Source organism: Callorhinus ursinus, unplaced genomic scaffold (genome assembly GCF_003265705.2).
Source record: "Callorhinus ursinus isolate GAN/ISIS: 27379988/994484 unplaced genomic scaffold, GSC_fseal_2.0 scaffold1, whole genome shotgun sequence".
In the NCBI taxonomy this organism is placed as follows: Eukaryota; Metazoa; Chordata; class Mammalia; order Carnivora; family Otariidae; genus Callorhinus; species Callorhinus ursinus.
The window spans coordinates 111,078,922-111,102,122 of record NW_027397063.1 but is presented as its reverse complement, the minus strand read 5'-3'; the positions used below and the strand labels follow the sequence as shown (position 1 = coordinate 111,102,122).

Below are 23,201 nucleotides of genomic sequence, written 5' to 3'. Positions count from 1 at the left end.
TTCAGAAGTACAGATCTGTGATTCAACAGTCTTGCACAATTCACAGCGCTCACCATAGCACATACCCTCCCCAATGTCTATCACCCAGCCACCCCATCCCTCCCACCCCCCACCACTCCAGCAACCCTCAGTTTGTTTCCTGAGATTAAGAATTGGAGGGGGTTACTCTTTGGGGTCTCATTTATAAGGAGGCTAATCCCATTTGACTTAATCATCTTCCAAAGGCCTCACCTCCAAAAACCATCACATTGGGGGTTAGGGTTTCAACATGTGAGTTTTAAGGGGACACATTCAGTCTAGAGCAGTTCCCAAGTGGTGGCCCCCATAGGCCTTACCCCATGTGCTTACAGGTACACTAGCAAACCTATGCCCTTATGTCCCTGTGTCACTCACACGCTCATGTGTCCTTAGCTTCACAGGCATGGCCAAGGAGTCAGAATCTGGCACCATTTCATAAAAGAGCAGAGTTAAGGACTCAGGGTTGCCACACAGCCAGAATTGCTGGGTCATTAAGGTGCTGCCTTCAGACATATACTTTTCTCCTTCCCTTACTCTGGCACAAATCCCGCAATAGTAAATTACCTGTAGACACCTGAGCTTGTATGTTACCAGATCCGGCTGTTTCCAGCTGCTGGGAAGAAAGTGACTATAGGGCAAACCAAAGGACTAATTTTGAATTGGTGAAGGACCAATTCTATAGCTCTGTGATGGTTGTTGTAATACAAGTAATACAAGTAATGAATGAAAATATGCTAATAAAAGAAGTATGGCTAGATGTTATAGAAAGATACATATATGTCTGTACATAGAGGAAGTATGTAACACATGCTTACTGTAAATATGTATGTGTGCAGATCTCTAAAACAATATAGACATTTATAGAAAAACAAGTAAAAATACTTCTTCACACCCTATTCCATCCATTCCCCAGAGGAAACCACTGCTGCATTGTGATGGGTGTCCTTATAGACATCTCTCTATGCATTTACATAATAAACAAATGCCTGTATATTCGTACATTTCTGGTTTGTTTTTTCTTATCCAGTAGCTTGATTCATTCACCTCACTTCATTTATCTTTGATTCTTTTCCAGTCTTTTTAACTGTAGCAGAATATTCCCCAATATGGGTGTAACGTTCTGTTCTGTTAATAATGGATACCTAGTCGATTTCCCTTTTTTGTTATTACAAACAGCACTGCAGCAAATCTCCTTGGCCATACATCTTTAGGACTGCAATTGATGTCTGACGAGTAGATTCCAAGATGTAGAGTAATGGGATCAGGGATAAGGCACATATAACATTTAGCTGATACTGCCAAATCCTTCCAAAAGGTTTCTATTTTCACTCTCAACCTGCGGTGTGGAAGTGAGTTTTTACGCCCTTGCCAGCACTGCTTTATTATTAAAACAGGATATTCTAGCCTGATGGGCGAGATCAGAGGCTGTTGTTTTATTTTGCATTTAAGTATGAATAACGTTGAACATCTTTTTGTACGTTCATTGCCATTGGTATTTATTTTTCTGTAATTGGCCTGCACATATCCCTTACTGATTTTTTAGTTGTAGGAGCTCATATGCATTTTGGATATTAATAATCTGTTACGTACATTGCAAATATTTTCCTTTCGGTGGATTGTTTGTCTTTTACCTTTATTTATAACATCTGTTTGCCAAAGGGAAGTCTTAAGTATTTATTTAGAAAAATCTGTGGAAGGAATTAGGGAATTTAAATGGATTTAGGCTGGTGGTTGGGCCCCGTTTTAGCTATTGTTCAAATGTATGTATGTGTATTCTGGTGATTAATAAACCTTTTAGAAATTAAATGATACTTGGGCACAGCTATTTCTGTGCATTTCCTCAGTTGGTGGATGCTAAAAATACAACTATCATTGTGTAGAGAGTTCCAGAAAATCTGTGGTGCTGCAAAGAGGTCCCCCATACATGGAAAAGTTGGGGACCATTGACCCAGAAGATGGACTTATATCTGCTTATAAGTAATTGATAAAAGTCTATTAGTCAGCACTCATTTGGTTGAAAGTAAGCCCAACTCAAACTAGCTTAAGCAAGAAGGGTTATGTATGATGTATATTACTGGGACATCTAAGAGAGGTTCTGGCTTCAGCCACATCTGAGCCCAGGGTCTCCAAGAATGGATGTCCTCAGGTCTTTCTCTCTCCCTCTCTGATTAGGTCTCTGCATTTGTTGGTCTGCCTTGTCTCTATTCAGCATCATTTTCTTCCACTGCAGACAGAGGTGGTCCAAGGAGGGACAGGTAGCTGGAGCAGCCCCGGCTTTCCATTCTTAGAGATCAGTATACAAGAGACCCTTTGCTAGTGTGTGCATAGCACCTCTGTCAAGGAAAAGGAGACTAGTTGCCCCATCACTATCCTCATTGACTCAGTCACATGTCCCCCCACCCCCTAGCCTGGGGCAGGGACACTGGGAAGGAGCAGTTCACCCACAGAAAGAGGGGTGCTAGATGGACAGACTGCAGGACCAGTGCGTGACATCCAGAAGACTGGTGGGGAGAACCTGGCCAGGAGGCAGAGGAATGAGCTTGACATGGGGCTCCATCCACCACATCCGCCTTGGGTGGCTGCCTCAGTCTCCCTCTTGGCACTAGGCTCTCTCCTCTGTAAAGTGGTCTTGGGAGGGTTAATGAGTGACGCCTGCCATTGGGCTCTTGGGGACCCCAAAGTGCAAAGCAGATGATATCAAATGAGATCTGTCAGCACATCTAGCACTTCATAGGCACTCAAGAGGTGATAGTTTTCCTTTCTGGTATTTACCAGAATTCAAAGGGCATTAGGAATGAGGTAACCAGGCTGCACGAAGTTTTTCCTTTACCACCGGAGCAAGGCCCCTTTCTCCGGGGTGGCCCACCTGCCTTTTGCACAACTAATTATTGGTCAGGAGAAGGTAATGGCATTGAGAAAGAGGCAGGGCACACTGAGGGCTCAAGAAAGTTCTTGAGGAGAAGCTGACCGCTTGCTGGACTGAAGTCCACCTTAGTGCCGAGGGAGAGAAGAGTTACTCGGTGAAAGTCCAGCCGTGCTCTGGGCCCCTGTGGCTGGCCTGGTGCCTCCCATGACTGCACATGTCATGGCCTGCTTTGCTTCCCTTGCAGTCCACCTGACCCCCGTGTCCACCGCTAAGAATGGAGTGAGTAGCAAGAGTCGAAAGAGAGTCATGCCTGAGCCAGTGACAGAGCCCCCCGTGACGGACCCCATTTACGAAGCTCTCTTGTACTGCAACATTCCCAGCGTGGCTGAGCGCAGCATGGAAGGTAGGCCTGCCTGCGCTGCCCAGCGTGGCACCTGGACCCGCACCCCTCTGGGGACTAGTAGTTCTTCAAGTGGCACAGCATGGTAGGAAGGAGCCAGACAGCCTGGGCTCAAATCCTGCAGTCGCCACTAGGCCATGTCCCTCAATGAGTTCCCAAGTCTTAGCTTCCTCATCGTGAAATGGGCGTAACTAGCAGTCCCTAATCACAGGGCTGCCCAGAGGCTTCGGTAACTGCTCTGAACAGCTCCCGAGAAGCCCTCTGTACACATTCGCCGTCATGGTTTTCGGTGAGATACCAGAGATGGAAAGGTAGGCTTGATGGACTCTAGGGTGTCTCCCCCATCTGCCCCCCCTTCCAGTAAACTCTCTCGGGGCTTAGGACATCCACAGGATGCGGGATGCTCTGTTGGTATCTTGCGGTAAAAGTGTTGGAAAATAGGATTTCTGTGTTGAGTTTTGCTTTTTTGAAAGTGCATCAAAGAATGATATTTAATATTTTTATCAATTTGTGCCCTGATTTGTTTCATGGAGCTTTATTTTATTTATTATTTTAATTAGGCTCCACACCCAACGTGGGGTTTGAACTCACAACCCGGAGATTAAGAGTCATGTGCTCTATTGACTGAGCCAGCTAGGAGCCCCTGTTTCATGGAGCTTCAAAGCAGAAGTCATTGTTTCTAGCACTTCTGTAGGCCTCCCTCTAGGCTGTGGATGTGAGTGAGGCTACCTGAATCATCGTGCCCCCATTTCACTGGCCTCCAGCCCCCAGCCATACCCCCAGAACCTGTTACTTCTGGGGAGTCTGAGATATAACCAGCCCTGTCTCTGTTCCTCCACCTGCCTTGTGAGCAGCCCCCCTACACCGGCACCCTCCTGCCATGCTCATCCCTCCACTTGTGCGAAGCGGACAGGATCCACACCTCCTGAGTGCTAACCAGGCAATATGCTCCTCTCCCACAGGTCACGCCCCGCATCATTTTAAGCTGGTCTCAGTGCATGTGTTCATTCGACACGGGGACAGGTACCCACTGTATGTCATTCCCAAAACGAAGCGACCAGAAATTGACTGCACTCTGGTGGCTAACAGGTAAATTGCACTTTTTCTACTAGTCATTTTCTTTTTTTTTTTTTAAAGATTTTATTTATTTATTTGGGAGAGATATTTGAGAGAGAGAGAGAATGAGAGATAGAAAGCACGAGAAGGAAGAGGGTCAGAGGGAGAAGCAGACTCCCTGCTGAGCAGGGAGCCCGATGCGGGACTCGATCCCGGGACTCCAGGATCATGACCTGAGCCGAAGGCAGTCGCTTAACCAACTGAGCCACCCAGGCGCCCTCTACTAGTCATTTTCAAGAATCTGTTCTTTCTGTCCCGATCAAAATGCTGGCTGGAGAATGGCAGAAAAGGGGAATAAACTACGTTTGTTGAGCACGTCCTATTTGCCAGGAGCCTGATCTTCAAAAACAATCCTGCGTGTTAATTGCCATTTCCCAGTGGAGAAGGAGGAGGCCCAGAGAGGCAAGGACAGCTGTGTGAGGCCACACAGCAGATAAACTGAGATTTGGGTCCAGGCCAGTGTGAGGCCCACTCTCCCCTCCTGTGTTCTGCAGTTTGAGAAAGAGCTGGGACACAGTGCAGTGAGCACAGGGCCAGATGTCCTCAGACCCTGGGGCAGCTCTGCTGTTTGGGGCAGCAGGAAAGTCCCTTAGTCTCTGAGCCTCCCCCTCCCATCTCTGCAGTGGGGATGCTGCTGCTGACCGTTGGGTCAGGAGGAAGTGAAATGATAGAGGAGAACGTGCACCCCCAGCTGCAGAGCCATATACATGTGAGACTTGACTTCCGCCTTTTCATTTTTCATGGGAGTAGGGATAGCACGTTCTTGGTTGAATGCCCTTAGGATGAAAAATAATTCAACAGATTGCATACGGCTCTAAAACGAGAGGCCGAGTTAGCGCTGAAACGACGGGCCGGGCCTCAGCGCCGTGTCAGGGGGCACATAACATCCCTCGCAGGGTTGACCGAATGAGCGGAGGAGACGGAGGGAAGTGCTCAGTGAGGAAGACGTCATGTAGATGGAATGCTTCTGGATGCCAGCCTGCCCGGGGCAGGGCCGGTCTGGGGGAACCATGGGTTGCCTCCCTGCAGCCAGGCCTGTTCCTTCTAGTGGGTGGTGGTGTGAACCCCAGGGAGGGGGTTTCAGGGTGACTCTTTGCGTCTCCAGGCTTCTCACCGTCCAAGATTATATGGAGAAGAGAAAGTGAACTCTTGGATATAAACACATCCTAAAATAGTGCCTGGCTGTAGGCTTTCATGCACTCCTTCCCTATTAGAGGTCATAGAGCTCGCAGCCTGGGTACTTGTGTCCCTTTTATGTTAACAAGCCTAGGTGCATGTCCCAGTGTCCGTCCCGTGGCTTGGAAGAGCCCCTGGGTCGAGGGCCACGCAGACATTGGCTTTCTTCCTCTGGTCTCTAGCCTGTGCCAGCCTTCCTGCTGGGACCTTCTACCCCTGCTCTGCCCACCTCTCGCCGGCCCCCTAGCCCATCAGGCCTTTGCCCCTGCTGTTTAGCTTGCTCGCCCCGTCCCCACGTGACCCACTCCTACAGCTCCTCCCAGGCTCCCCTGAGATGCTGCCTCCTCTGGGCAACCCCTCCTGCTGTGTGAGCATGGCTTCTCCGCTGGTAGCGGGTACTGCCACTGGAAAGGGGGCTTACGGGAAGGGCCTCAGAACAGAGTAATGAGCAGTCCTGAACTGGCCTTAGGATTGGGGCAAGGCTAGAGGCCACTTGCCGGGCTGCGTATTAACCCTGTGGTGTCTGGATCGGGGGGTGGTCTGGAGTGTCTGGGATGGCTGGAGGACATGGAGAGGGTGCAGGGAGGGCAGCTCAGCGAAGTGGCTTTGCACCACCGGCATAGACTGTGGGTATCTGCCCTTTGAACTGCCCAGGAATGGATGGGCCAAGAGGTCTCTCAGTTGGCCAGACTTGGGGCAGCCTCAAGGACTCCGTGGGCAATACCATGCTTTAGCCCTGGTGACTCGTGGCTTCTGCTCCCAGATGGGAGAATTTCAGTGGCTCGGCTCAGACTAGGGGTCTGTCTCCAGACCAGTCGGGTCCCTGAGCACCTCGAGGCTCTGGAGGTTACCCTAGCTGTTCCTACAGAAGGTGCCCACTGGGCACGGCTGCCCGCCAGCCTGCAGGGCCTCCCCTGTGCTTTGCAGCGTATCTTCCAGCATGATGGTCTCTGCCCTTCCCACACCACTGGCTGGCTCCTCAAGGGCATTGGGTCTTGCTCCTTTATCACTGGTGCCCAGCTAAAGCCTGGCATAAAATAGTTGTTGGACTAGTTGGTTGCAGAGTGAATTCAGGACCTTAGAATCATGAGTCATAATTGCCCATCCAGCGCCTCATGATAGATTACAGCCTCTGCCGTGGAATCCTCTGAGGCCTTTGTAACCTTTTTGATAGAGGGCAAAACCCTTCACCTTTGTGAGCCTCAGCGCTCTGTCCTGGAATGTGGGGACAGTAGTCCATCCCTGATCACAGCCTTGTGAAGTCTAACTAAGGGGATGAACTGAAGCACTGAGCTGGTCATACTGAAAGGTGGACCATGATGGCATTTCATTTACTGCAGTGGCCTGCAGGCTTGCTGGGCCCGGCCTCCTTCCTCCTCTGCGAGGTCATGGTCATGAGGCCAGGCCAGGTCCCAGGGCCCATCATTCTGTCACAGCCACGGCAGGACCCCCTGACAGGGCCATTTCTGGAGCTCCCATTTGAGAGGCGCAGTTCCTAGGGGGACCAGCTGCTCTTGTCTCCGCCCTCATTTTCTCTGGCCTTGATCTTTTGACGTACTTCTATTTTATTGCACATTCTGTATCTTTAGGAGCTGCTTGAAGTCCTTGGTGGAAAGAGGGAGGAGTATGCATGTTTAATTAATTACTCTCATTTAATCCATCTTTAAAAACATGAAGTTGACTTGTCATTATAAATGCACACTTAGAGTGAGCAGGACTCCCAGCGACGTGACCCCACTTTGGGCTTCTGAGTCCCCTGGGACTGTGGGGTCTAGGTCACCAGCTGCGCCTGCTGCCTTCCCAGGTACTAGCTCAGCTTCAGGAATCATTAATTTTTATGGCCCCTTAAAGGCAGTGGGTCCTAGAATGTGCCCGCTCCTCTAGTCTAGTGAGAGGGCAGATCTGGGCCAGCAGGCAGGTTCGCAGTGAGCTGAGAACGTAGGAGCTGATGTCCGTGCATGTTGGCGGCCCCGATGTTTCCCTTCACGGGGACACGGTCTGTGGCTCTCCCAAGTCTTTGTAGTGGAAGCTGCCTCTTCATGAATGTCCTGTGCCTCATGACAGAGATGCAATTTTCACTCTCCTAGGACAGTGTTCAGCCAGCAATAAGGTTATTAGCCATAGATACGCAATGTTTATTGGATGCTTTTTTTTTTGCATTCATGAATATGAATGAGATACTCTTTTCTACATCCAAGGAAGAAAAGAATATTCACTTCAGTTAGTATTTATTCAATACATTTTATTTTTAAACACCTGTTATGTGTCAGGTATTGTGACATGTGACTGGCCCACGTACCAGGAGATGGCATGTGGGCAGGCCCCTAAATAAAATGAAGGAGCCCGCCCTGTGCAGATCTGGGGGAACAGTGTTCCAGTTAGAGGGAACAGCAAGTGCAAAGGTCCTGGGGCCGGAAGAACTGCACAGGTATGAGAACAGTAAGATCAGTATGTAGCTGGATGGGAGGGGGAAGGGGGAGAGCCGGCTGCTAAAGATTTGTAGAAGAAAGGCTGTTCCTGCCCCCAGGGGGACCACTCCCCTGTGAGAGACAGATCTGGTGGTCAGCACTGATGGTGGTGGCAGCAGTATTAGAGAAGAAGTGGAAGAATTAGAAAAAGTAGAAGTGCAAGTAGTTTGGGAACCATATTTGGGGGCATGAACCATGAGAGGGCAGCCTGACTCAGCCTGGGGCAGAGGGAGAGGTGGGATGGCAGGGTAGGGAAGGCCACCACGGCAAAGGGACCTAAAGGGTGTGCAGGAACATGTCAGGTGGCAGCTGATGATAAATGGCACCTGGGGCGGTGAAACCTACCTGTGCAAAGGTAGGGGGAGGTGGACAGCTCAGCCACAGGCTGCAGCATGAGTGGAGAGGCGGGGAGGGACTAGGTCATCGGATGCTTCGAATGCCCAGCCAAGGAGTATGGACGCCAGGCATGAAGGTGGCGAAGGAGCTGGGAAGTGGAGGGATGAAATTATGAAGATCTCTGGCTGCCATGATGCGGGGGAGGGGGGGTGGGGGTGGGGGGATGGATTAGAGGCTGGAGGCGATGTTTACGTTCCTGTGGAGATAGTGATCCAGAAGAAAGATTTCCTGCAGACACTCCCAGCCCAAGTCCTTGACCTACAAGGCCTCCAGTGCTCTCCCTCCTCCCCATGTGCTGCCCTTGCCTTCCCCTGGGGCTCTGCTCTCTCCCTCACTTACTCCGCCTCAGCCACACTGCCCTTAGCTCTCCTTCCCACTGTGTCCTCTCTGCAGACAGCTATTCCCCAGCAGCTTTATGGCCCACGGGCTCTCCCACCTCCTTCAAGCCTTTGCTTAAATGTCACCTTCTCAGTAAGACTGCTCAGAACGCTTCACTTAAAATTACCATGCACTTCGTCCACCCAAGTCTCCCAGGTCCCCCTTTCCCTGCTCTCCTTTAGAAACCAGTCCATGCTTCATAGCATCTGTTACCTTCTAATGTGCAAACATGCACACATACGCACATGTGCGTGCTCGCATGCGTGCGCGCGCACACACACACACACACACACACACACTTTCTAGTGTTCATTGTATGTTGTCTGTTTCCCCAGGCTAGAATGTAAGCTCCCTGAGGGCAGTGTTCAATGCTGCTGTACCCCAAGTGCCTAAGACGGTACTTGGCACGTGGGAGCAGCACAATTAAGTATTTGTTCAATGAATAAATGATAGAGCCGAAACTCAGGGAGTGGCAGTGGATTTGGAGAGAAGGCTTGGATCTGAGAGGTCACAAGGTGGGGTTTTTAGGACCTGCTGACAGGTAGGATGGGGGTGAGACAGAGACAGAGGATGATGCCCCGATTTCTGATTGGGTGTCTGGCTGGTGGTGGTTCCCCTGCCCGGAATAGAAAGTGCGGAAGAAGGGAGGAAGGGGAAGGAAGTTTTGAGGACAGGTCTCAGTGCTAAGCATGAGCTGTCATCAGACATTCAAGTGATAATTTCTAGAAGGTAGTATAGGCGTGTAGTGTGGGGCTCTGGCATGTTGTCCTGCTGGGAGTTGGAGGTTCATTTGAGAGTTCACGTGTCGATGGCAGCTGACGCCCTGGGTGTGACTGGTATCACAGAGCCTATGGAGCAAGGGAAGGCTAAAAACAGAGTCCTGGCAAACACCAACCTAGAACATAGCACAGAGAGAAAGGAGGATCCCAGGAGGAGACCGTGACTTTGCAAACAGGAGGCGATGTTAGGAGAGCTAAGAAAGGAGAACGTTTTAAGAAAAGATGAGGGGCAATTAATCACCTCAGGTAGTGCACAGAGGTCCAGAAAGCCAAAGACCGAGAAAAATATATTAAGCTGGTCTTTTTAGAATTTTATTTCATTAATAATATAAAGTAAATTCGGTTGCATAAATTGTAAAAATCTATGGTATGAACTCTTTCCAGTTTCCAGCCATGTAAGCTTTTTTGAATTGTGTTTTCTGATAACAGTATCACTGGTATTATATCTCTTCTCTGTTTTAATGTTCTGTGCAAGACTCAGTAATTGCTCCGATTATAGCTAAAACAATAAATTTTCTCATGGGTGTGTAGATTAGCCTTGGGGTTCTGTGTCAAGCTCTGTGGCACAGGGAGATATTAAACAATGCATACAAAAATGTAAATACGAATACTGGAAGTGAATAGTTTGAAGCCTTAAGATAGTAGCACCTTTAATTCTTTCAATTTTTAGTAGGAAAACATATTTCCAATGAGGCTGCAATAACATGAGTTTTTCCTGAAGAAAAATTCATCAGGACAAATATAATTTCTGTGCTAGTCAGAGTAAGGCTAGCCTTTTATAACAAAGAGACTGAAGAATCCATTGCTTCAAATAACCAAGTTGATCTTTGCCTTGTGTGAAGATCTGAGATGAGTGATCCAGGTCATATGACATGGCTCCACTTGGTCATTTAGGGCCCCAGGTCCCCTTCCAGGTCATGGCTCCTATCATGCCCTGGGGATGTCTACGTGACTGAACCTGGATTGCTGCCATGTCTACTTAGTGGCCAGTGGGAAGGAAAAGAATGTGAAGGGGCACCCCATGATCTGAAAACCTAAACCCAGTAGTGGGATACTTCCTTCTGTTCCGTCAGTGAATATCATGTGACTCTACCTAACCACTGGGACCTCAGAAACTGGATCTAACCAACTTCCCAAGAAGAGGAGAATAGATTTTTTTTTTAAAGATTTTATTTATTTATTTGAGAGAGAGTGAGAGAGAGAGAGAGAGAAGCACAAGAGGGGGTAGGGTCAGAGGGAGAAGCAGACTCCCCGCTGAGCAGGGAGCCCCATGTGGGACTCGATCCCGGGACTCCAGGATCATGACCTGAGCCAAAGGCAGTCGCTTAAGCAACTGAGCCACCCAGGCGCCCTAGTTTTTTTGTTTTGTTTTGTTTTGTTTTTAAGATTTATTTATTTATTTGAGAGAGAGCGAGAAAGTACACGCAAGTGGGGGGAGGGGCAGAGGGAGAGAGAGAATCTCCAGCAGATTCCTCACGGAGCATGCAACCCAACATGGGGCTCAATCTCATGACCCTGAGATCATGACCTGAGCCGAAATCAAGGGTCAGATGCTTAACCAAATAAGCCACCCAGGCGCCCCAGAGGAGAACAGATTTTAGTGTACAACTGTTAAGTAGTAAAAACAGATTGTATTCAGGAACTAATGCAGGAGGGGAAAAGAGATCTCAGTGTAGAACTGGGCTCAATTCCAAATACAACATGGGCAGTGGGAATTTATAGCCAAGGAGCAGGGTGGAGGTCAGTGGATGGAAACTGACTAAGAGGAGACCTCAGAGGTGAGTTGATTGCTGAAGGCAGGCAGGGTGAACAGATACCACCTGGGGGATGAGGAAGTTTTGTTTTTTTTTTTTTTGGATGAGGAATTTGATCAGATATCAAGAGCGGGAGATTCTGGCTAACTCAGCTTAGCAGGATTTTTGCTAAAGCCGAGCGATACAAAGATGGACGTAAGTCCAAAGAATATGGAAGTCCAAAGGTTGAGGCCTAGTTGGAAAGAGGGTTCAGAGGAGCCTAATTATAGTTTACTCAAAGAGAGTCTTTATCACAGTTAGCAGTTTCATTCGTATTTCCATTGAATCTGAATATTTTAATAAACCCGTATAGGAACTTGGCATATTCATTGCTACAGATTATGGGAGGCCTGGACTTTCCATAAAGCATCTAAGGATGCGGTACTTCCCAGTCAAATTCATTCACACATGTTTTGGAGTATCTGCCACATGCCCGGTACCCTCTTGGCTACGGGGGTGGGGCCATGGACTCCGCAGGCAGGATCTGGTCATTTAGATCCAGGACAGGCCCAGGGACTCAGGTTACCTGGTCCTTGTCTTGTTAAAAAGATCCAGCCATTTGCTATCTCTTCTGTAAGTGAAGTTTTTCTTCCATGAATCACCATCTTTCCAGACCAAAAACAAGTTCTCATGTATACAGTTAGATATTAACATATCATTAAGCAGTCAGATGCCCTGAAAAGCTGGGATAGCTCAGCAAACACTTCCAGTAGTGAAATTTCAGTCCTGAAATTGGCAGCAAAACCTTCTCAGATCCTCAAAAATCACCAACCCAAAATAATGGTCTGGAGCAGAACATTTGACTCCTGTTGGTGGATGGCCTTTGTGTATGTGGATTCATAGCGGCAGCTTCATTGTCAGTCTGGAACTCTTATTCCCCAGTTTGCAAATATTTCTGTGTTTTAGCCTCAGGAGTAATAACATACCCTGTGTTTTTATGGAAAGACACAGTGCCCTGCAGCAATCCAGGATGATTACACTATACCGTGTCAGGATTAGCATTTTCTAAATTTAGGACATTTTTTTTAAAGATGGGCTCTTTTTTTTTTTTTTTTTTAAGGAAATATTTTTTATTTTTTTTTAAAGATTTTATTTATTTATTTGAGAGAGAGAGAGAGAGAATGAGAGAGAGAGAACACATGAGAAGGGGGAGGGTCAGAGGGAGAAGCAGACTCCCTGCCAAGCAGGGAGCCCGATGCGGGACCCGATCCCGGGACTCCAGGATCATGACCTGAGCCGAAGGCAGTCGCTTAACCAACTGAGCCACCCAGGCGCCCAAGATGGGCTCTTTTTTAGCTTTACATTTTTGAAAGATAATAAAAGCATTTTAGCAGCCTAAGTTAACTGGGCTTTCAGACAGGAGAGGTCTGCCATTAGAACAATTAATCCCTGCTTCCTTTCATGCTGATTTAGCTTAGCTGGAAACTCGTCTTATCTGTTCACTTCCGTTCAGCTGGAGAATGTATGTACATTCATAAGCCATTTCATTATTCAAAGAAAAGGTGTGTACATTCATAGGTCATCTCATTATTCGGAGAAAATGTGTATATATTTGTAGGTCATTTCATAGTTCAGGGAAATTGTATACTAGCAACCAGAAAGATAAATTAAATCTTGATTTACCCCCATGTACTTCATGGCAGAAATATAAATAATGTCAGGTATTATAAAAAAAAAAAGAGATGTTTTTTAAGCTCTTCGTTACCACCCCACATAAAACAAGATACTTGTATATGCAAAATGCATAGTGAATTGTAGAGAGCTATAGAGATCTTGGTTATCTTAATCAGGTGGTTTTCTTCAAAGGAGATTTCCCAGAGGTCAGTTAGGATTCCTGAGGTGAAGGCTGAGGTAGGTTTGCTAGGAGGAAGGGGTGGTGCATGGAAAGTCTTGGACGCATGAAAGAACAAGGTGGTTGGGCAGACAGAAGGCGCTGGGTTATGTGGGACCAGAGCCCAGCATTAGACTGGAGAGGGTGGGGAGCCCTGAGCCTCCAAGTGAGATGGGGCCGGGCACGGACTGGGGAAAGGTGGTAGTGTACAGGAGCGGGACAGCCGGCCTTGCTTTTAAGTTGATCTGGGGCTGTGCAGAAGGCAAGATTAGGCCACAGGTAGGCCAAAGAGGAGCCCATGCCTTACCGACAAAAGCTGCCTGGGCCAGAACCCAGGCAGTGGCCGCAGGGCTGCAGGAGGCAGGGGCAGAGAAGCCCCAGGAGGACCGGCACATCTGCAGGATTGGGCAGCAGATGGCATGCGTGGGAGCAGGGGAGGGAGAAATCAGGGAGGACTCCCAGCCTGGGCCTGTCTGGTGGCAGCTGGTAGACTCCCGAGGAGGGAAACAAGGAGGGGTGCGGGTTGGGGATCTGGGAGGTGGAGGGCAAAGCTGACTCCCATAGTGCCTGGAATGATGGATGCTTCAGCAGAAGTTGGGGGCCCAGGCTGGCCTCATGGAACGTCAGGGGTCGAGCAGTAATGATACTGGAATTTCAAAGTAATTGAGCCAGGACGCCTGGGTGGCTCATTCAGTTAAGCATCTGCCTTCCCCTCAGGTCATGATGTCAGGGTCCTGGGATCAAGTCCTGCATTGGGCTCCCTGCTCTGCGGGGAGCCTGCTTTTCCCTCTGCCTGCCACTCCCCCTCCTTGTGCGCTCCCTGTCTCTCTCTCTCTCTCTCTCTCTCTCTGACAAATAAAATCTTTATTTAAAAAAAAAAAAGTGATTGAGCCAAGAGCGCCTGGGTGGCTCAGTCAGTTAAGCATCTGACTCTTGATTTTGGCTCAGGTCATGACCTCAGGGTCCTGAGATCCAGCCCGGTGTCGGGCTCTGCACTCAGCGGGGATCTGCTTCTCTCCTTCTTCCTCTCCCTCTGTCCCTCCTCCTGCTCCTGCGCACTCACTCTCTCTCAAACTAAATAAATAAAACCTTAAAAAAAAAAAAATCAAAGTGATGGAGCCGGGACCTGTTATTATGGGTGAGCAGGGCGTGACACAGCTGGGATTTTGCTGGTTGAAGTTGAAACCCTTGTGGACTGTTTTGGAGCATAGTGACCACTAATTCTCTGTGTCGTCTCTTTAGGAAACCGTATCACCCTAAACTGGAAGCTTTCGTTAGTCACATGTCAAAAGGATCCGGAGCCTCTTTCGAAAGCCCCTTACACTCCCTGCCTCTTTACCCCAATCACCCACTGTGTGAGATGGGAGAGCTCACGCAGACAGGTATGTGTGACATCCATCGGCTCACTCCTTCTGCGCTCTCTTCTGTGTGGCATACATTGAAGCAAACACTCCTGGGCAAGGTGCTGTGGGCTCACAGGGATGACTAAGGACGGGCACCTCGGGGAGCTCTGAGTCAACCAAGGTATCTTAAGTAAACATCTGATTTCTAAAAAATTAAAAATAACCCTTTTTCCTAGTGCAAGAGCAGTATATGTCAATGGAAGAGAATTAGGAAAGGCAGTCAAGCAAAAGGAAGAAAAGTTGAACATACCCATAATCCCAATCCACCGAAGAAATTAGTCATCTTAAAAAAAGAAAGAAAGAAACTAGTCATCTTTTTTCGTCAATGTGCATGCACACATGCACACACAGTAGTATCTTACTAAACATACTCTTTAATGGTACATTGTGATAATCTTTCCCTGTCAGTATTCATGAACAGCATCATTTCTGGTGTCTCCATATTACCCCACTGTTACTGGGCCATAATTTATGTAACCAATCCCATGTGCTTAGAAACGTCAAAGAAAATGACCTGATCAGTTCTCCTGTGCGAGATCTCAGGAGCAAACACATATGGCAGATCCCCAGTGAGCACAGAGTTTGTTTGGCTGAGTGTGTCCCTCACAGAAGCCCACCTTTCCCTCTGCAGCCCTGTATGTACCATTACACAGCCAATTCCTGGATGTCAGGGCAGGTTGGCAAGTTAACTGGGGGCTACCTCTGTTAGGAAGAGAAGGAACTGGGAGCCCCCCCAGTAGGTTCTAGCTTCTTCCTACTTCAGTCTGGGACCTCAAAGGACCTTTGCGTGGTCACCAGCCTTTTTGGAAGAATCGAGAGGACCTATCGACCATGTTGTTTCCTCGTCCCACAAGTACCGTGGGACCTCGGCTCTGATGGAAGGAAGGTCTCTGTCCTATGGTTGGCCCTGTGGAGTTTTGCCATGTTTTTGAAGCCATTATTATTGGGGAGAATGATAGTGACAGAGTGGGCAAAGCTGAAGGCTCTGGAAGACTAGCCTTGAATAAGGAGTTTTGTCAAAAGCTTTTGATAATTAGTTCCATGTGCTCAAGGTTTGCCGTGGTTTAAAACAGGAGTTCGCCTCCGACCAGATCAAGCATCCCCTTTTTGTAACAAATATTTTGTGGTGCTCCCTTCACTCTCCTAAAGTGAAATTCAAATATAATTATAACCTTTCTAGATACAAAATTGTAAAGAAAAGCAGTTATATCAGGCACCGTAACCACAATATAAAGGAGAAACAAAAGGAAATGAATTTATTAGATAATGCTATGTGTCTCAGTATAAAAGCCTGAGCACACCCTCACCTCTCACTAGGAAACAGAATGACATAGTTGGTTGTTTACACTTAAATGTAGATTGGCAGACCGAGGGATATTATATTGGGAACTCTAACGCCACATTTTGGGACATAATTTTTTTAACAAGTTCTGACCAAAATAAAATACAGATGTCCCTTAATTTCTCTTGCATTTCTGGAAAAATCAGTGGATGTTAATGGTATGCAAAAATGGTTTTATATTTATGATACAAAGAAACAGGCTCTAGGCTAAAGTATTTAAACAGGATTTTCACACATGGTAATATCTTGTGATACATTCAAAAGTTATGTGGGTCAGAGAACAGTTCCTTGGGGAGACTGTCTAGCTCCGTGGCCCCCACCCAGTAGGTGTCCAGAATGTTCCTCCCTGTATTATTATGACAACTCAACCCCCCAAACCCTCCCTGAGAGCAGAGCCAGGCTTGCTGAGAACCATTGGTTAGACCCTCTGGTTGCAAGTAACCGAAACCAACCCCAGCAGAAGAGGGATATTTATTGTATGGACTCAGGGTGACTCCAGACCCTGAGGGCAGGAATATGACCAGGCCTCCAGAAACTGGAACCAGGAATAAGAAATCTGTCCCAGCCTCTGTGGTTTTGCTCCGTGTCTGTCCAAAGAGGGACAATCCTGGCCACACCTAGAGATGAACTGCAAGTCCAAAATCTTGAGAGAGTAAGAGAGAGAAAATCTGATGGGGTCCTTCAGGGTCAGTGTCCATCAGCCAGCTCGGAGGTCAGAGTGACTGTGCACTGAGCAGGGGGGGCCTGCCCAGCCTCTGGATCCAGGGGCTGTTCCCCGAGAAAAGGTTGGGGGAGCTGTCCCTCACACACTTAGAGACACTCATTCATGCCTACCTTTCTCCTCAGTTGTTCTATTATCTACATCGTTTTCTAAATCAGCATTACTCGAGAAATCATTTTCACGGTACTGTTTGCTCCTGTTCCCTAATTTTCTTTTAATGCTCACTTTTATCTTCTATTTTAAATTTCATTAAAAATGCATAGCTGTTAGAATAACCATTTCTAACTGAAACACTTTTGGCACCCCACAGTAACTATATAAGACCCATCATTAGTGCCTACTCTATTCAAGATGCTTTGGCAGCTGCTGAGTGTAGGCGGGGCGGGGAGTGGCTGGATGAATAGATGCTCCCCGCCTTGTCCTAAAGGAGCATGCAGCTGCCGCGGGATGCTCCGGGATCGCAGCTCAAGTCCTGGAGATCCAGTGGAACGGGAAAAGGAAGGAATTCTTGGTCTGCCCTGGAGGAGGAAGAAGGAAGACTACAGAGCCTGCAGTATTGGAGCCAGGCACTGGATGAGGATTTCTCTAGGCTGGGAAAGGGGAAGGGCATGACCAAGGTCATGAAGATAAGGGCTGTGTTTGGAGAGGCTAAGGGGCCCCAACTGGCTAGAACTTAGTATGTCTGCCTGAAGAGACAGGGAGGAAGTGCTACAAGCAGGGACTAGGAGGGCAAGGTTGGGCCCAGATAGGGGCTGGAGTGCCAGCCACCTCTGCCACTCTTAACAGTGATTGGCTCAGGGCCTCAGTTTCCTCAGCTATAAAATAAAGAAAAAAGGGAATAATAATAACATGCCTACCTTATCGGGGTTTTGTGAGGATGAAAGGAGAAAGGTCTGGCACACGGGAAGCCCTCAACCCTAATAGATGCAGCCTAGGAATATAAGGCAGGCCCAGAGGTGAACTGGGGCCAGACACAGATTCTTAATGTTTGTCATCATGGTTTGCCTCTTTTTGCAAACCATTCTGGAAATGCCTAAGACCTGTGTCAGCCCAGATCTCTGAGGGAGTTCTGCTGCCAATATTTTTCCTTCAGAAGGGGACGCAGACGTCCTCCGTGATGTTTTCCTGAGCCGTTCCCCCTTCCTGGGCCAGTGCAGTGCCCTCTGTCTCATGCATTGCAGCCTCGAGTTGTCTCAGGTTTTCACACCGTTTGTGCATCTGAATAAGCGACATTGGTCATGAACTGGTCGGGGGGCCTGAGTGTGGTTGACCCTCAGAGAATTCAGATCTGTTACTGAGATTCCATCCCCCTCCATCCTGTTGCCTGGTGGGTGAGCTTGCTTTCATCTTGGATTGTCTTCTGCTTGAAGATAAGGCTTTGCTTTTCTTTCTTTCTTTTTTTTTTCCAAGATAATTTGTTACTGTACTGTGGTAGTTCAAAACTAAAACTTTTTAAGCTTTTAGTTGACAGGTAAATTTAAAATTCTTGTTTTTATCCATGTTCCATTTGCCCCATTTCTGTGCCCCCATCTCCTCAGGTAACCATTGCTGTTGGTTTCTTATGCATCTTTCCAGAGTTTCTTTATGCAAAACACAAACAACTGCAAATACACATTCTTATTTTTCCCTCATTTTTATTTAAAAGGAGTATAATAAATGTACTGTTCTGCACTTGGCTTGTTTTTTCAGATATTCTCTCTGGGTGTCTGAGAGATCATTCCATATCTCTGCAGACAGAATGTCCTTGATGAGCCAGTAATGTCCAGGAGGATTAGGCGGAATGTACCTAGAAGGTTGGCGGGGAGCCTTCACTTGGCAGAGTAGGGAGAATGAGGAGGAGAGAACCTCCCACCAGTGAGGGGACTAAGCAGCCAGCAGCACCTTTTTCTCTTTACCTGACTGATTTCCATGGTCCCTCCCTGCACACTAAAGAATGCTGTGTCCCAGGGCAGGAGGGAGAAAGTTCTCCTTAAGCCCACGCCAATTACAGCCTTGACACCTGCCAGGAGGCTCGAGCACTGGCCTCCTCGGCCCACCAGTCACAATGCCCCCTCCCAGGGAAGGGAGGGATTGAGCAGATGGTCCTGGTGCTCCCCTCTTCTGCTCATCCCTTCATGGATAAGCCCAAGGGGCTCCCCTCATGAGTTCCTGCAAACCCATTCTTGTAGCTTCCACACGCTGGGGAATGGTTTTGTTTATTATATTCTCATCGCTGGTCGAAAGCACTGCAGAGTTGGCCACTGACTCGGCCTCCCTTTGCTCCCCCTTTTGCTGAGCTGGTAGTGAGGACGGTTTGTGTCCCTGTGTTTCAGGAGTCGTGCAGCATTTGCAGAATGGCCAGCTGCTGAGGGACATCTATCTAAAGAAACACAAACTCCTGCCGAGTGACTGGTCCACAGACCAGCTTTACTTGGAGACCACTGGGAAAAGCCGGACCCTACAAAGTGGGCTGGCCTTGCTTTATGGCTTTCTCCCCGATTTTGACTGGAAGAAGATTCATTTTAGGCACCAGCCAAGCGCTCTCTTCTGCTCCGGAAACTGCTTTTGCCCCGTGAGAAACCAGTATCTGGAAAAGGAGCAGCGTCGGCAGTACCTCTTACGTTTGAAAAACAGCCAGCTGGAGAGGACCTACGAGGACATGGCCAGGATCGTGGACGTCCCCACCAAGCAGCTTCGAGCTGCCAACCCCATAGACTCCATGCTCTGCCGCTTCTGCCACAACGTCAGCTTCCCGTGCACTAGGAATGGCTGTATTGACATGGAGCACTTCAAGGTGATCAAGACGCATCAGATAGAGGACGAGAGAGAGAGGCGGGAGAAGAAGCTTTATCTGGGCTATGCGCTCCTGGGCGCCCATCCCATCCTCAACCAGACCGTCAGCCGGATGCAGCGCGCCGCAGAGGGCAGGAGAGAGGAGGTCTTTGCCCTCTACTCTGCTCACGATGTCACTCTGTCGCCAGTTCTCAGTGCCTTGGGCCTTATGGAAGCCAGATTCCCAAGGTTTGCAGCCAGGTTGATCTTGGAGCTCTGGCAAGACAGAGAAAAGCCCAGTGAGCATTCTGTCCGGATTCTTTATAATGGTGTCGATGTCACATTCCACACCTCTTTTTGCCAGGACCACCGCAAGCATTCTTCCAAGCCTATGTGCCCCCTCGAAAACTTAGTCCGATTTGTCAAAAGGGACATGTTTGTGGCCCTGGGGAGTAGCGGTAGTACTAATTATTATGATGCATGTCACAGGGAGGGATTCTAAAAGGAAGGCAGTGCGGTGCTGATAGAATCTATGCCAATACAGACGGATGGGAAGGGTGCGCTTCTAGTTCTATCCATTGCCAAGAGTGTAAGATTTTTGATTTATAAAGGCTAGAAATCATGTTGGAGCCACGTAGATGGTTGGGTTGAACAGGAAGCACAGGAAGCACACTGTTATAATCAGGTACGTGAGTCACAGCCAGTTCACAGAGAGAGGAAGGTACTTTCATCATAGCCCGACCTTGCTTACGATGCCAGAAGAATATTTCAATACCCAGAGTTGCCAATCCACATGTGTATTATTTCGATCTGACTATATGACGGAACCAGCAAACCTCAGCCAAAATTTTCTTCAAATGGGAACATACTGCCTTGTCCCCGTTCAGCAAAACATTTCCTGAAGTGATTTATCTAAAACAGGGGTTGGCATATTTTTTCTGCACGGGGCCAGATAGTAAAGGTTGTAGACTCTGGGGACCCAGAGGCCACGTACAGTCATGTGGCATGAAAGCAACCGTAGACAACATGTGAACAAATGAACGTGTGGCTATGTTCTCGGCCCAGGGTTGCTGACCCCCGATCTCAAAAACCCAGGCTCTACTACATTTGCACTTTCAGCACTTTGAGAACCAGTTGAATACAAAGAATTATTCAGTGGTGCCTCCAGGAACTTCTGCGAGAAACACCGATTTTGGTCTGTCGCTGGTGTTATATAACAAAAATTGAGGGGACATAAACATCAAATCAGAATGAATCACAGAAAAATCATTAGGATAATACTTGATGTTCATAATGATTATGGTAGAAGATAGTTTTAAGTATGTTTAAAATTTTTGTCTGCTGTAGTCTATTTGCTGTATAGGCTGAAATTTTTGTATTCCATTTAGTATTTTTGTAGTCCAGGAAAATATTTTCTAAGACCGGTTTTAGATGTGCTCTTATTCGTAGGTAATATTCCATTTACCGTACCTGCTTGGTGGTTAGAAGGAAGCCAGAAGCTAAATTCAGGCACTTTCTTCCAATAAAACTAATTATGGCTCATTCCCTTTGACAAGCCGTAGAATTGGATCAATTTTTTAAACCGTTTTCATCAATTTCAAATGGTAAATTCTAATTGATTTTTAAATACGTTTTTCGAAGAACTTTGTTACTAGATAGTTGAATAATCTTTATAAGATATTTTATATATTAGAAGCAATTGTAATTAAATCTGTGGTTTCTGAACTACAATGGTGCTAGTTCCATGTGAAGAAATGTAAAGTGCAAGTGAGAATCCCCAGTGTTGTTGGCATTCCAAACTTTTCTCTTTGTTTTTGTCTAATGTTGCCTTTGGATACGTCTGTTTCTATAAATAAATTTTTAAAGAATAGTCATACATACAAGTCATGGTTTGTACCTACAAGTCACTCTAGTTCTTTTCAAGTAAGTTCCAATATTTTAGACATTTATCTTTTTTCTTTTTTTTTTTTTTTTGGTGGAAGTAAAAACGTTTAAATTAGAAAACTCCCAGTTATTTGTGGAAAAGGGAGGCCAGGCAGTGCTGGGCCTGGAGGGGCCAGGGCTTGCTGCTCTGACAGCAGCATTTGGGCTCCGGGGGCTGGGGGGACGTGTACAGCTAGTGGCCTTGGACTGGTTTAAAATCTATCTTAATTGCTTCTTTGATTGCTGAAAATCACGTGTTGTCACTTGAGTATTTAAAGCCTAATCAGTTGTTTTTTGCTCCCACTCACAGTATATCTGATTTAGAACTGCTAAACACAGCTTGAAGTCTTAAAACTAAAAGTGGATCAGAAGATATTTTAAAAAATCAGTTTCAGGGGCACCTGGGTGGCTCAGTCGGTTAAGCATCTGACTCTCGATTTTGGCTCAGGTCATGATCTCAGGGTTGTGAGATGGAGCCTCGCCATGTCACGCTTAGGCTCTGGGATCAGCAGGGAGTTTGCTTGAGAGTCTCTTCCCCACCCTCTCCCCCTGCCCCTCCCCCCTGCTCTGGTGTGGGGCACTTGCTCTGGCTCTCTCAAATAAATAAATCTTTAAAAAAAATCAGTTTGAAACTGAAATCTGTTTGTAAAGGTAAATATTTTGGATAAGAGCCAACATTAAAAGCATAGCTAAAGCTTTTGCCTCCCAAGACATCAGGTATGCACATCATTAATAAATCTTCCTCAGTATCAAGTTCTGAGACATCTCGCTCCATAAACAAACACTGAGCACTGAGCCGAGATTAATGCATTTAGTTCTTGGATGTAATGCATTTACTCTGGACAATGGTCTTAATGACTTAGTTCATGGCAGGTGTGGGTGTATACATGTGCACATTCAGCTGTCTTGTTTTTATGATTAAAATTAATACATGCACACTGGAAAACAATCTAACTACACTGAAAACTTCAAAAGTGAAGTTCCCCTCTAGTCTCACCTCCAGAGAGAACACTGTGAGCTGTTTGACAGATATTCTTCCAGAAATTTTCCATGCAGATGTAGAACTATAAGTAATTTGTAAATAGCAATAAGATCACTTTATATATATTGTTCTGTGACTTGCTTCCCTTAAAATATATTTTATTATTTTGTTTCCTTTAACAGTATGTCTTAAACATATTTCTCATTAACTTGCTTCCCCTAACAGTATGTCTTGGAGATATTTCCACATTGAGATAGATGATAGGTAGGTAGGTAGCTAGCTCTTTTTATAGACAGTGCATAATATTTAACGATATACATAACACAAGTTTTTAAAATATCATTAAAATGGTACCTGGGGGCGCCTGGGTGGCTCAGTCAGCTAAGCGTCTGCCTTTGGCTCAGGTCCTGATCCTGTCACTGAGCCCTGTGTTGGGCTCTCTGCTCAGCAGGGAGCCTGCTTCTCCCTCTCCCTCTGCCTGCCACTCCCCCTGCTTGTGCTCTGGCGCTCTCGCTCTCTGTCAAATTAAAAAACAAAAAACAAAAAAAACAATGGCACTTGGGTGGTGCAGTCAGTTAAGCATCCGGCTCTTGGTTTTGGCTCAAGTCATGCATGATCTTAGGATCTTGAGATCCAGCCCGGTGTCAGGCTCTGAGCTTAGGGTGGAGTCTGCTTAAGACTCTCTCTCTCGGGGCGCCTGGGTGGCTCAGTTGGTTAAGCGACTGCCTTCGGCTCAGGTCATGATCCTGGAGTCCCGGGATCGAGTCCCACATCGGGCTCCCTGCTCGGCGGGGAGTCTGCTTCTCCCTCTGACCCTCCCCCCCTCTCATGCTCTCTCTCTTTCTCTCAAATAAATAA

At 47.3% G+C, this 23,201-nt stretch overlaps 1 protein-coding gene across 12 annotated transcripts in view; it reads left to right on the top strand.

Annotated features, from left to right (window-relative positions):
* PXYLP1 (2-phosphoxylose phosphatase 1) overlaps nucleotides 1-21,950 on the top strand; it is a 71,173-nt gene extending 49,223 nt beyond the window's left edge. For all 12 annotated transcript variants that reach the window (XM_025881396.2, XM_025881408.2, XM_025881414.2 and 9 more), the window contains 4 exons: nucleotides 3,129-3,287; nucleotides 4,247-4,373; nucleotides 14,464-14,603; nucleotides 19,000-21,950. In XM_025881396.2, coding sequence (XP_025737181.1) covers nucleotides 3,129-3,287; nucleotides 4,247-4,373; nucleotides 14,464-14,603; nucleotides 19,000-19,940 — 1,367 coding nt within the window. In that variant the 3' untranslated portion in view covers nucleotides 19,941-21,950. The remainder of the gene's footprint in view (nucleotides 1-3,128; nucleotides 3,288-4,246; nucleotides 4,374-14,463; nucleotides 14,604-18,999) is intronic.
* The last annotated feature ends 1,251 nt before the right edge of the window (nucleotides 21,951-23,201 follow it).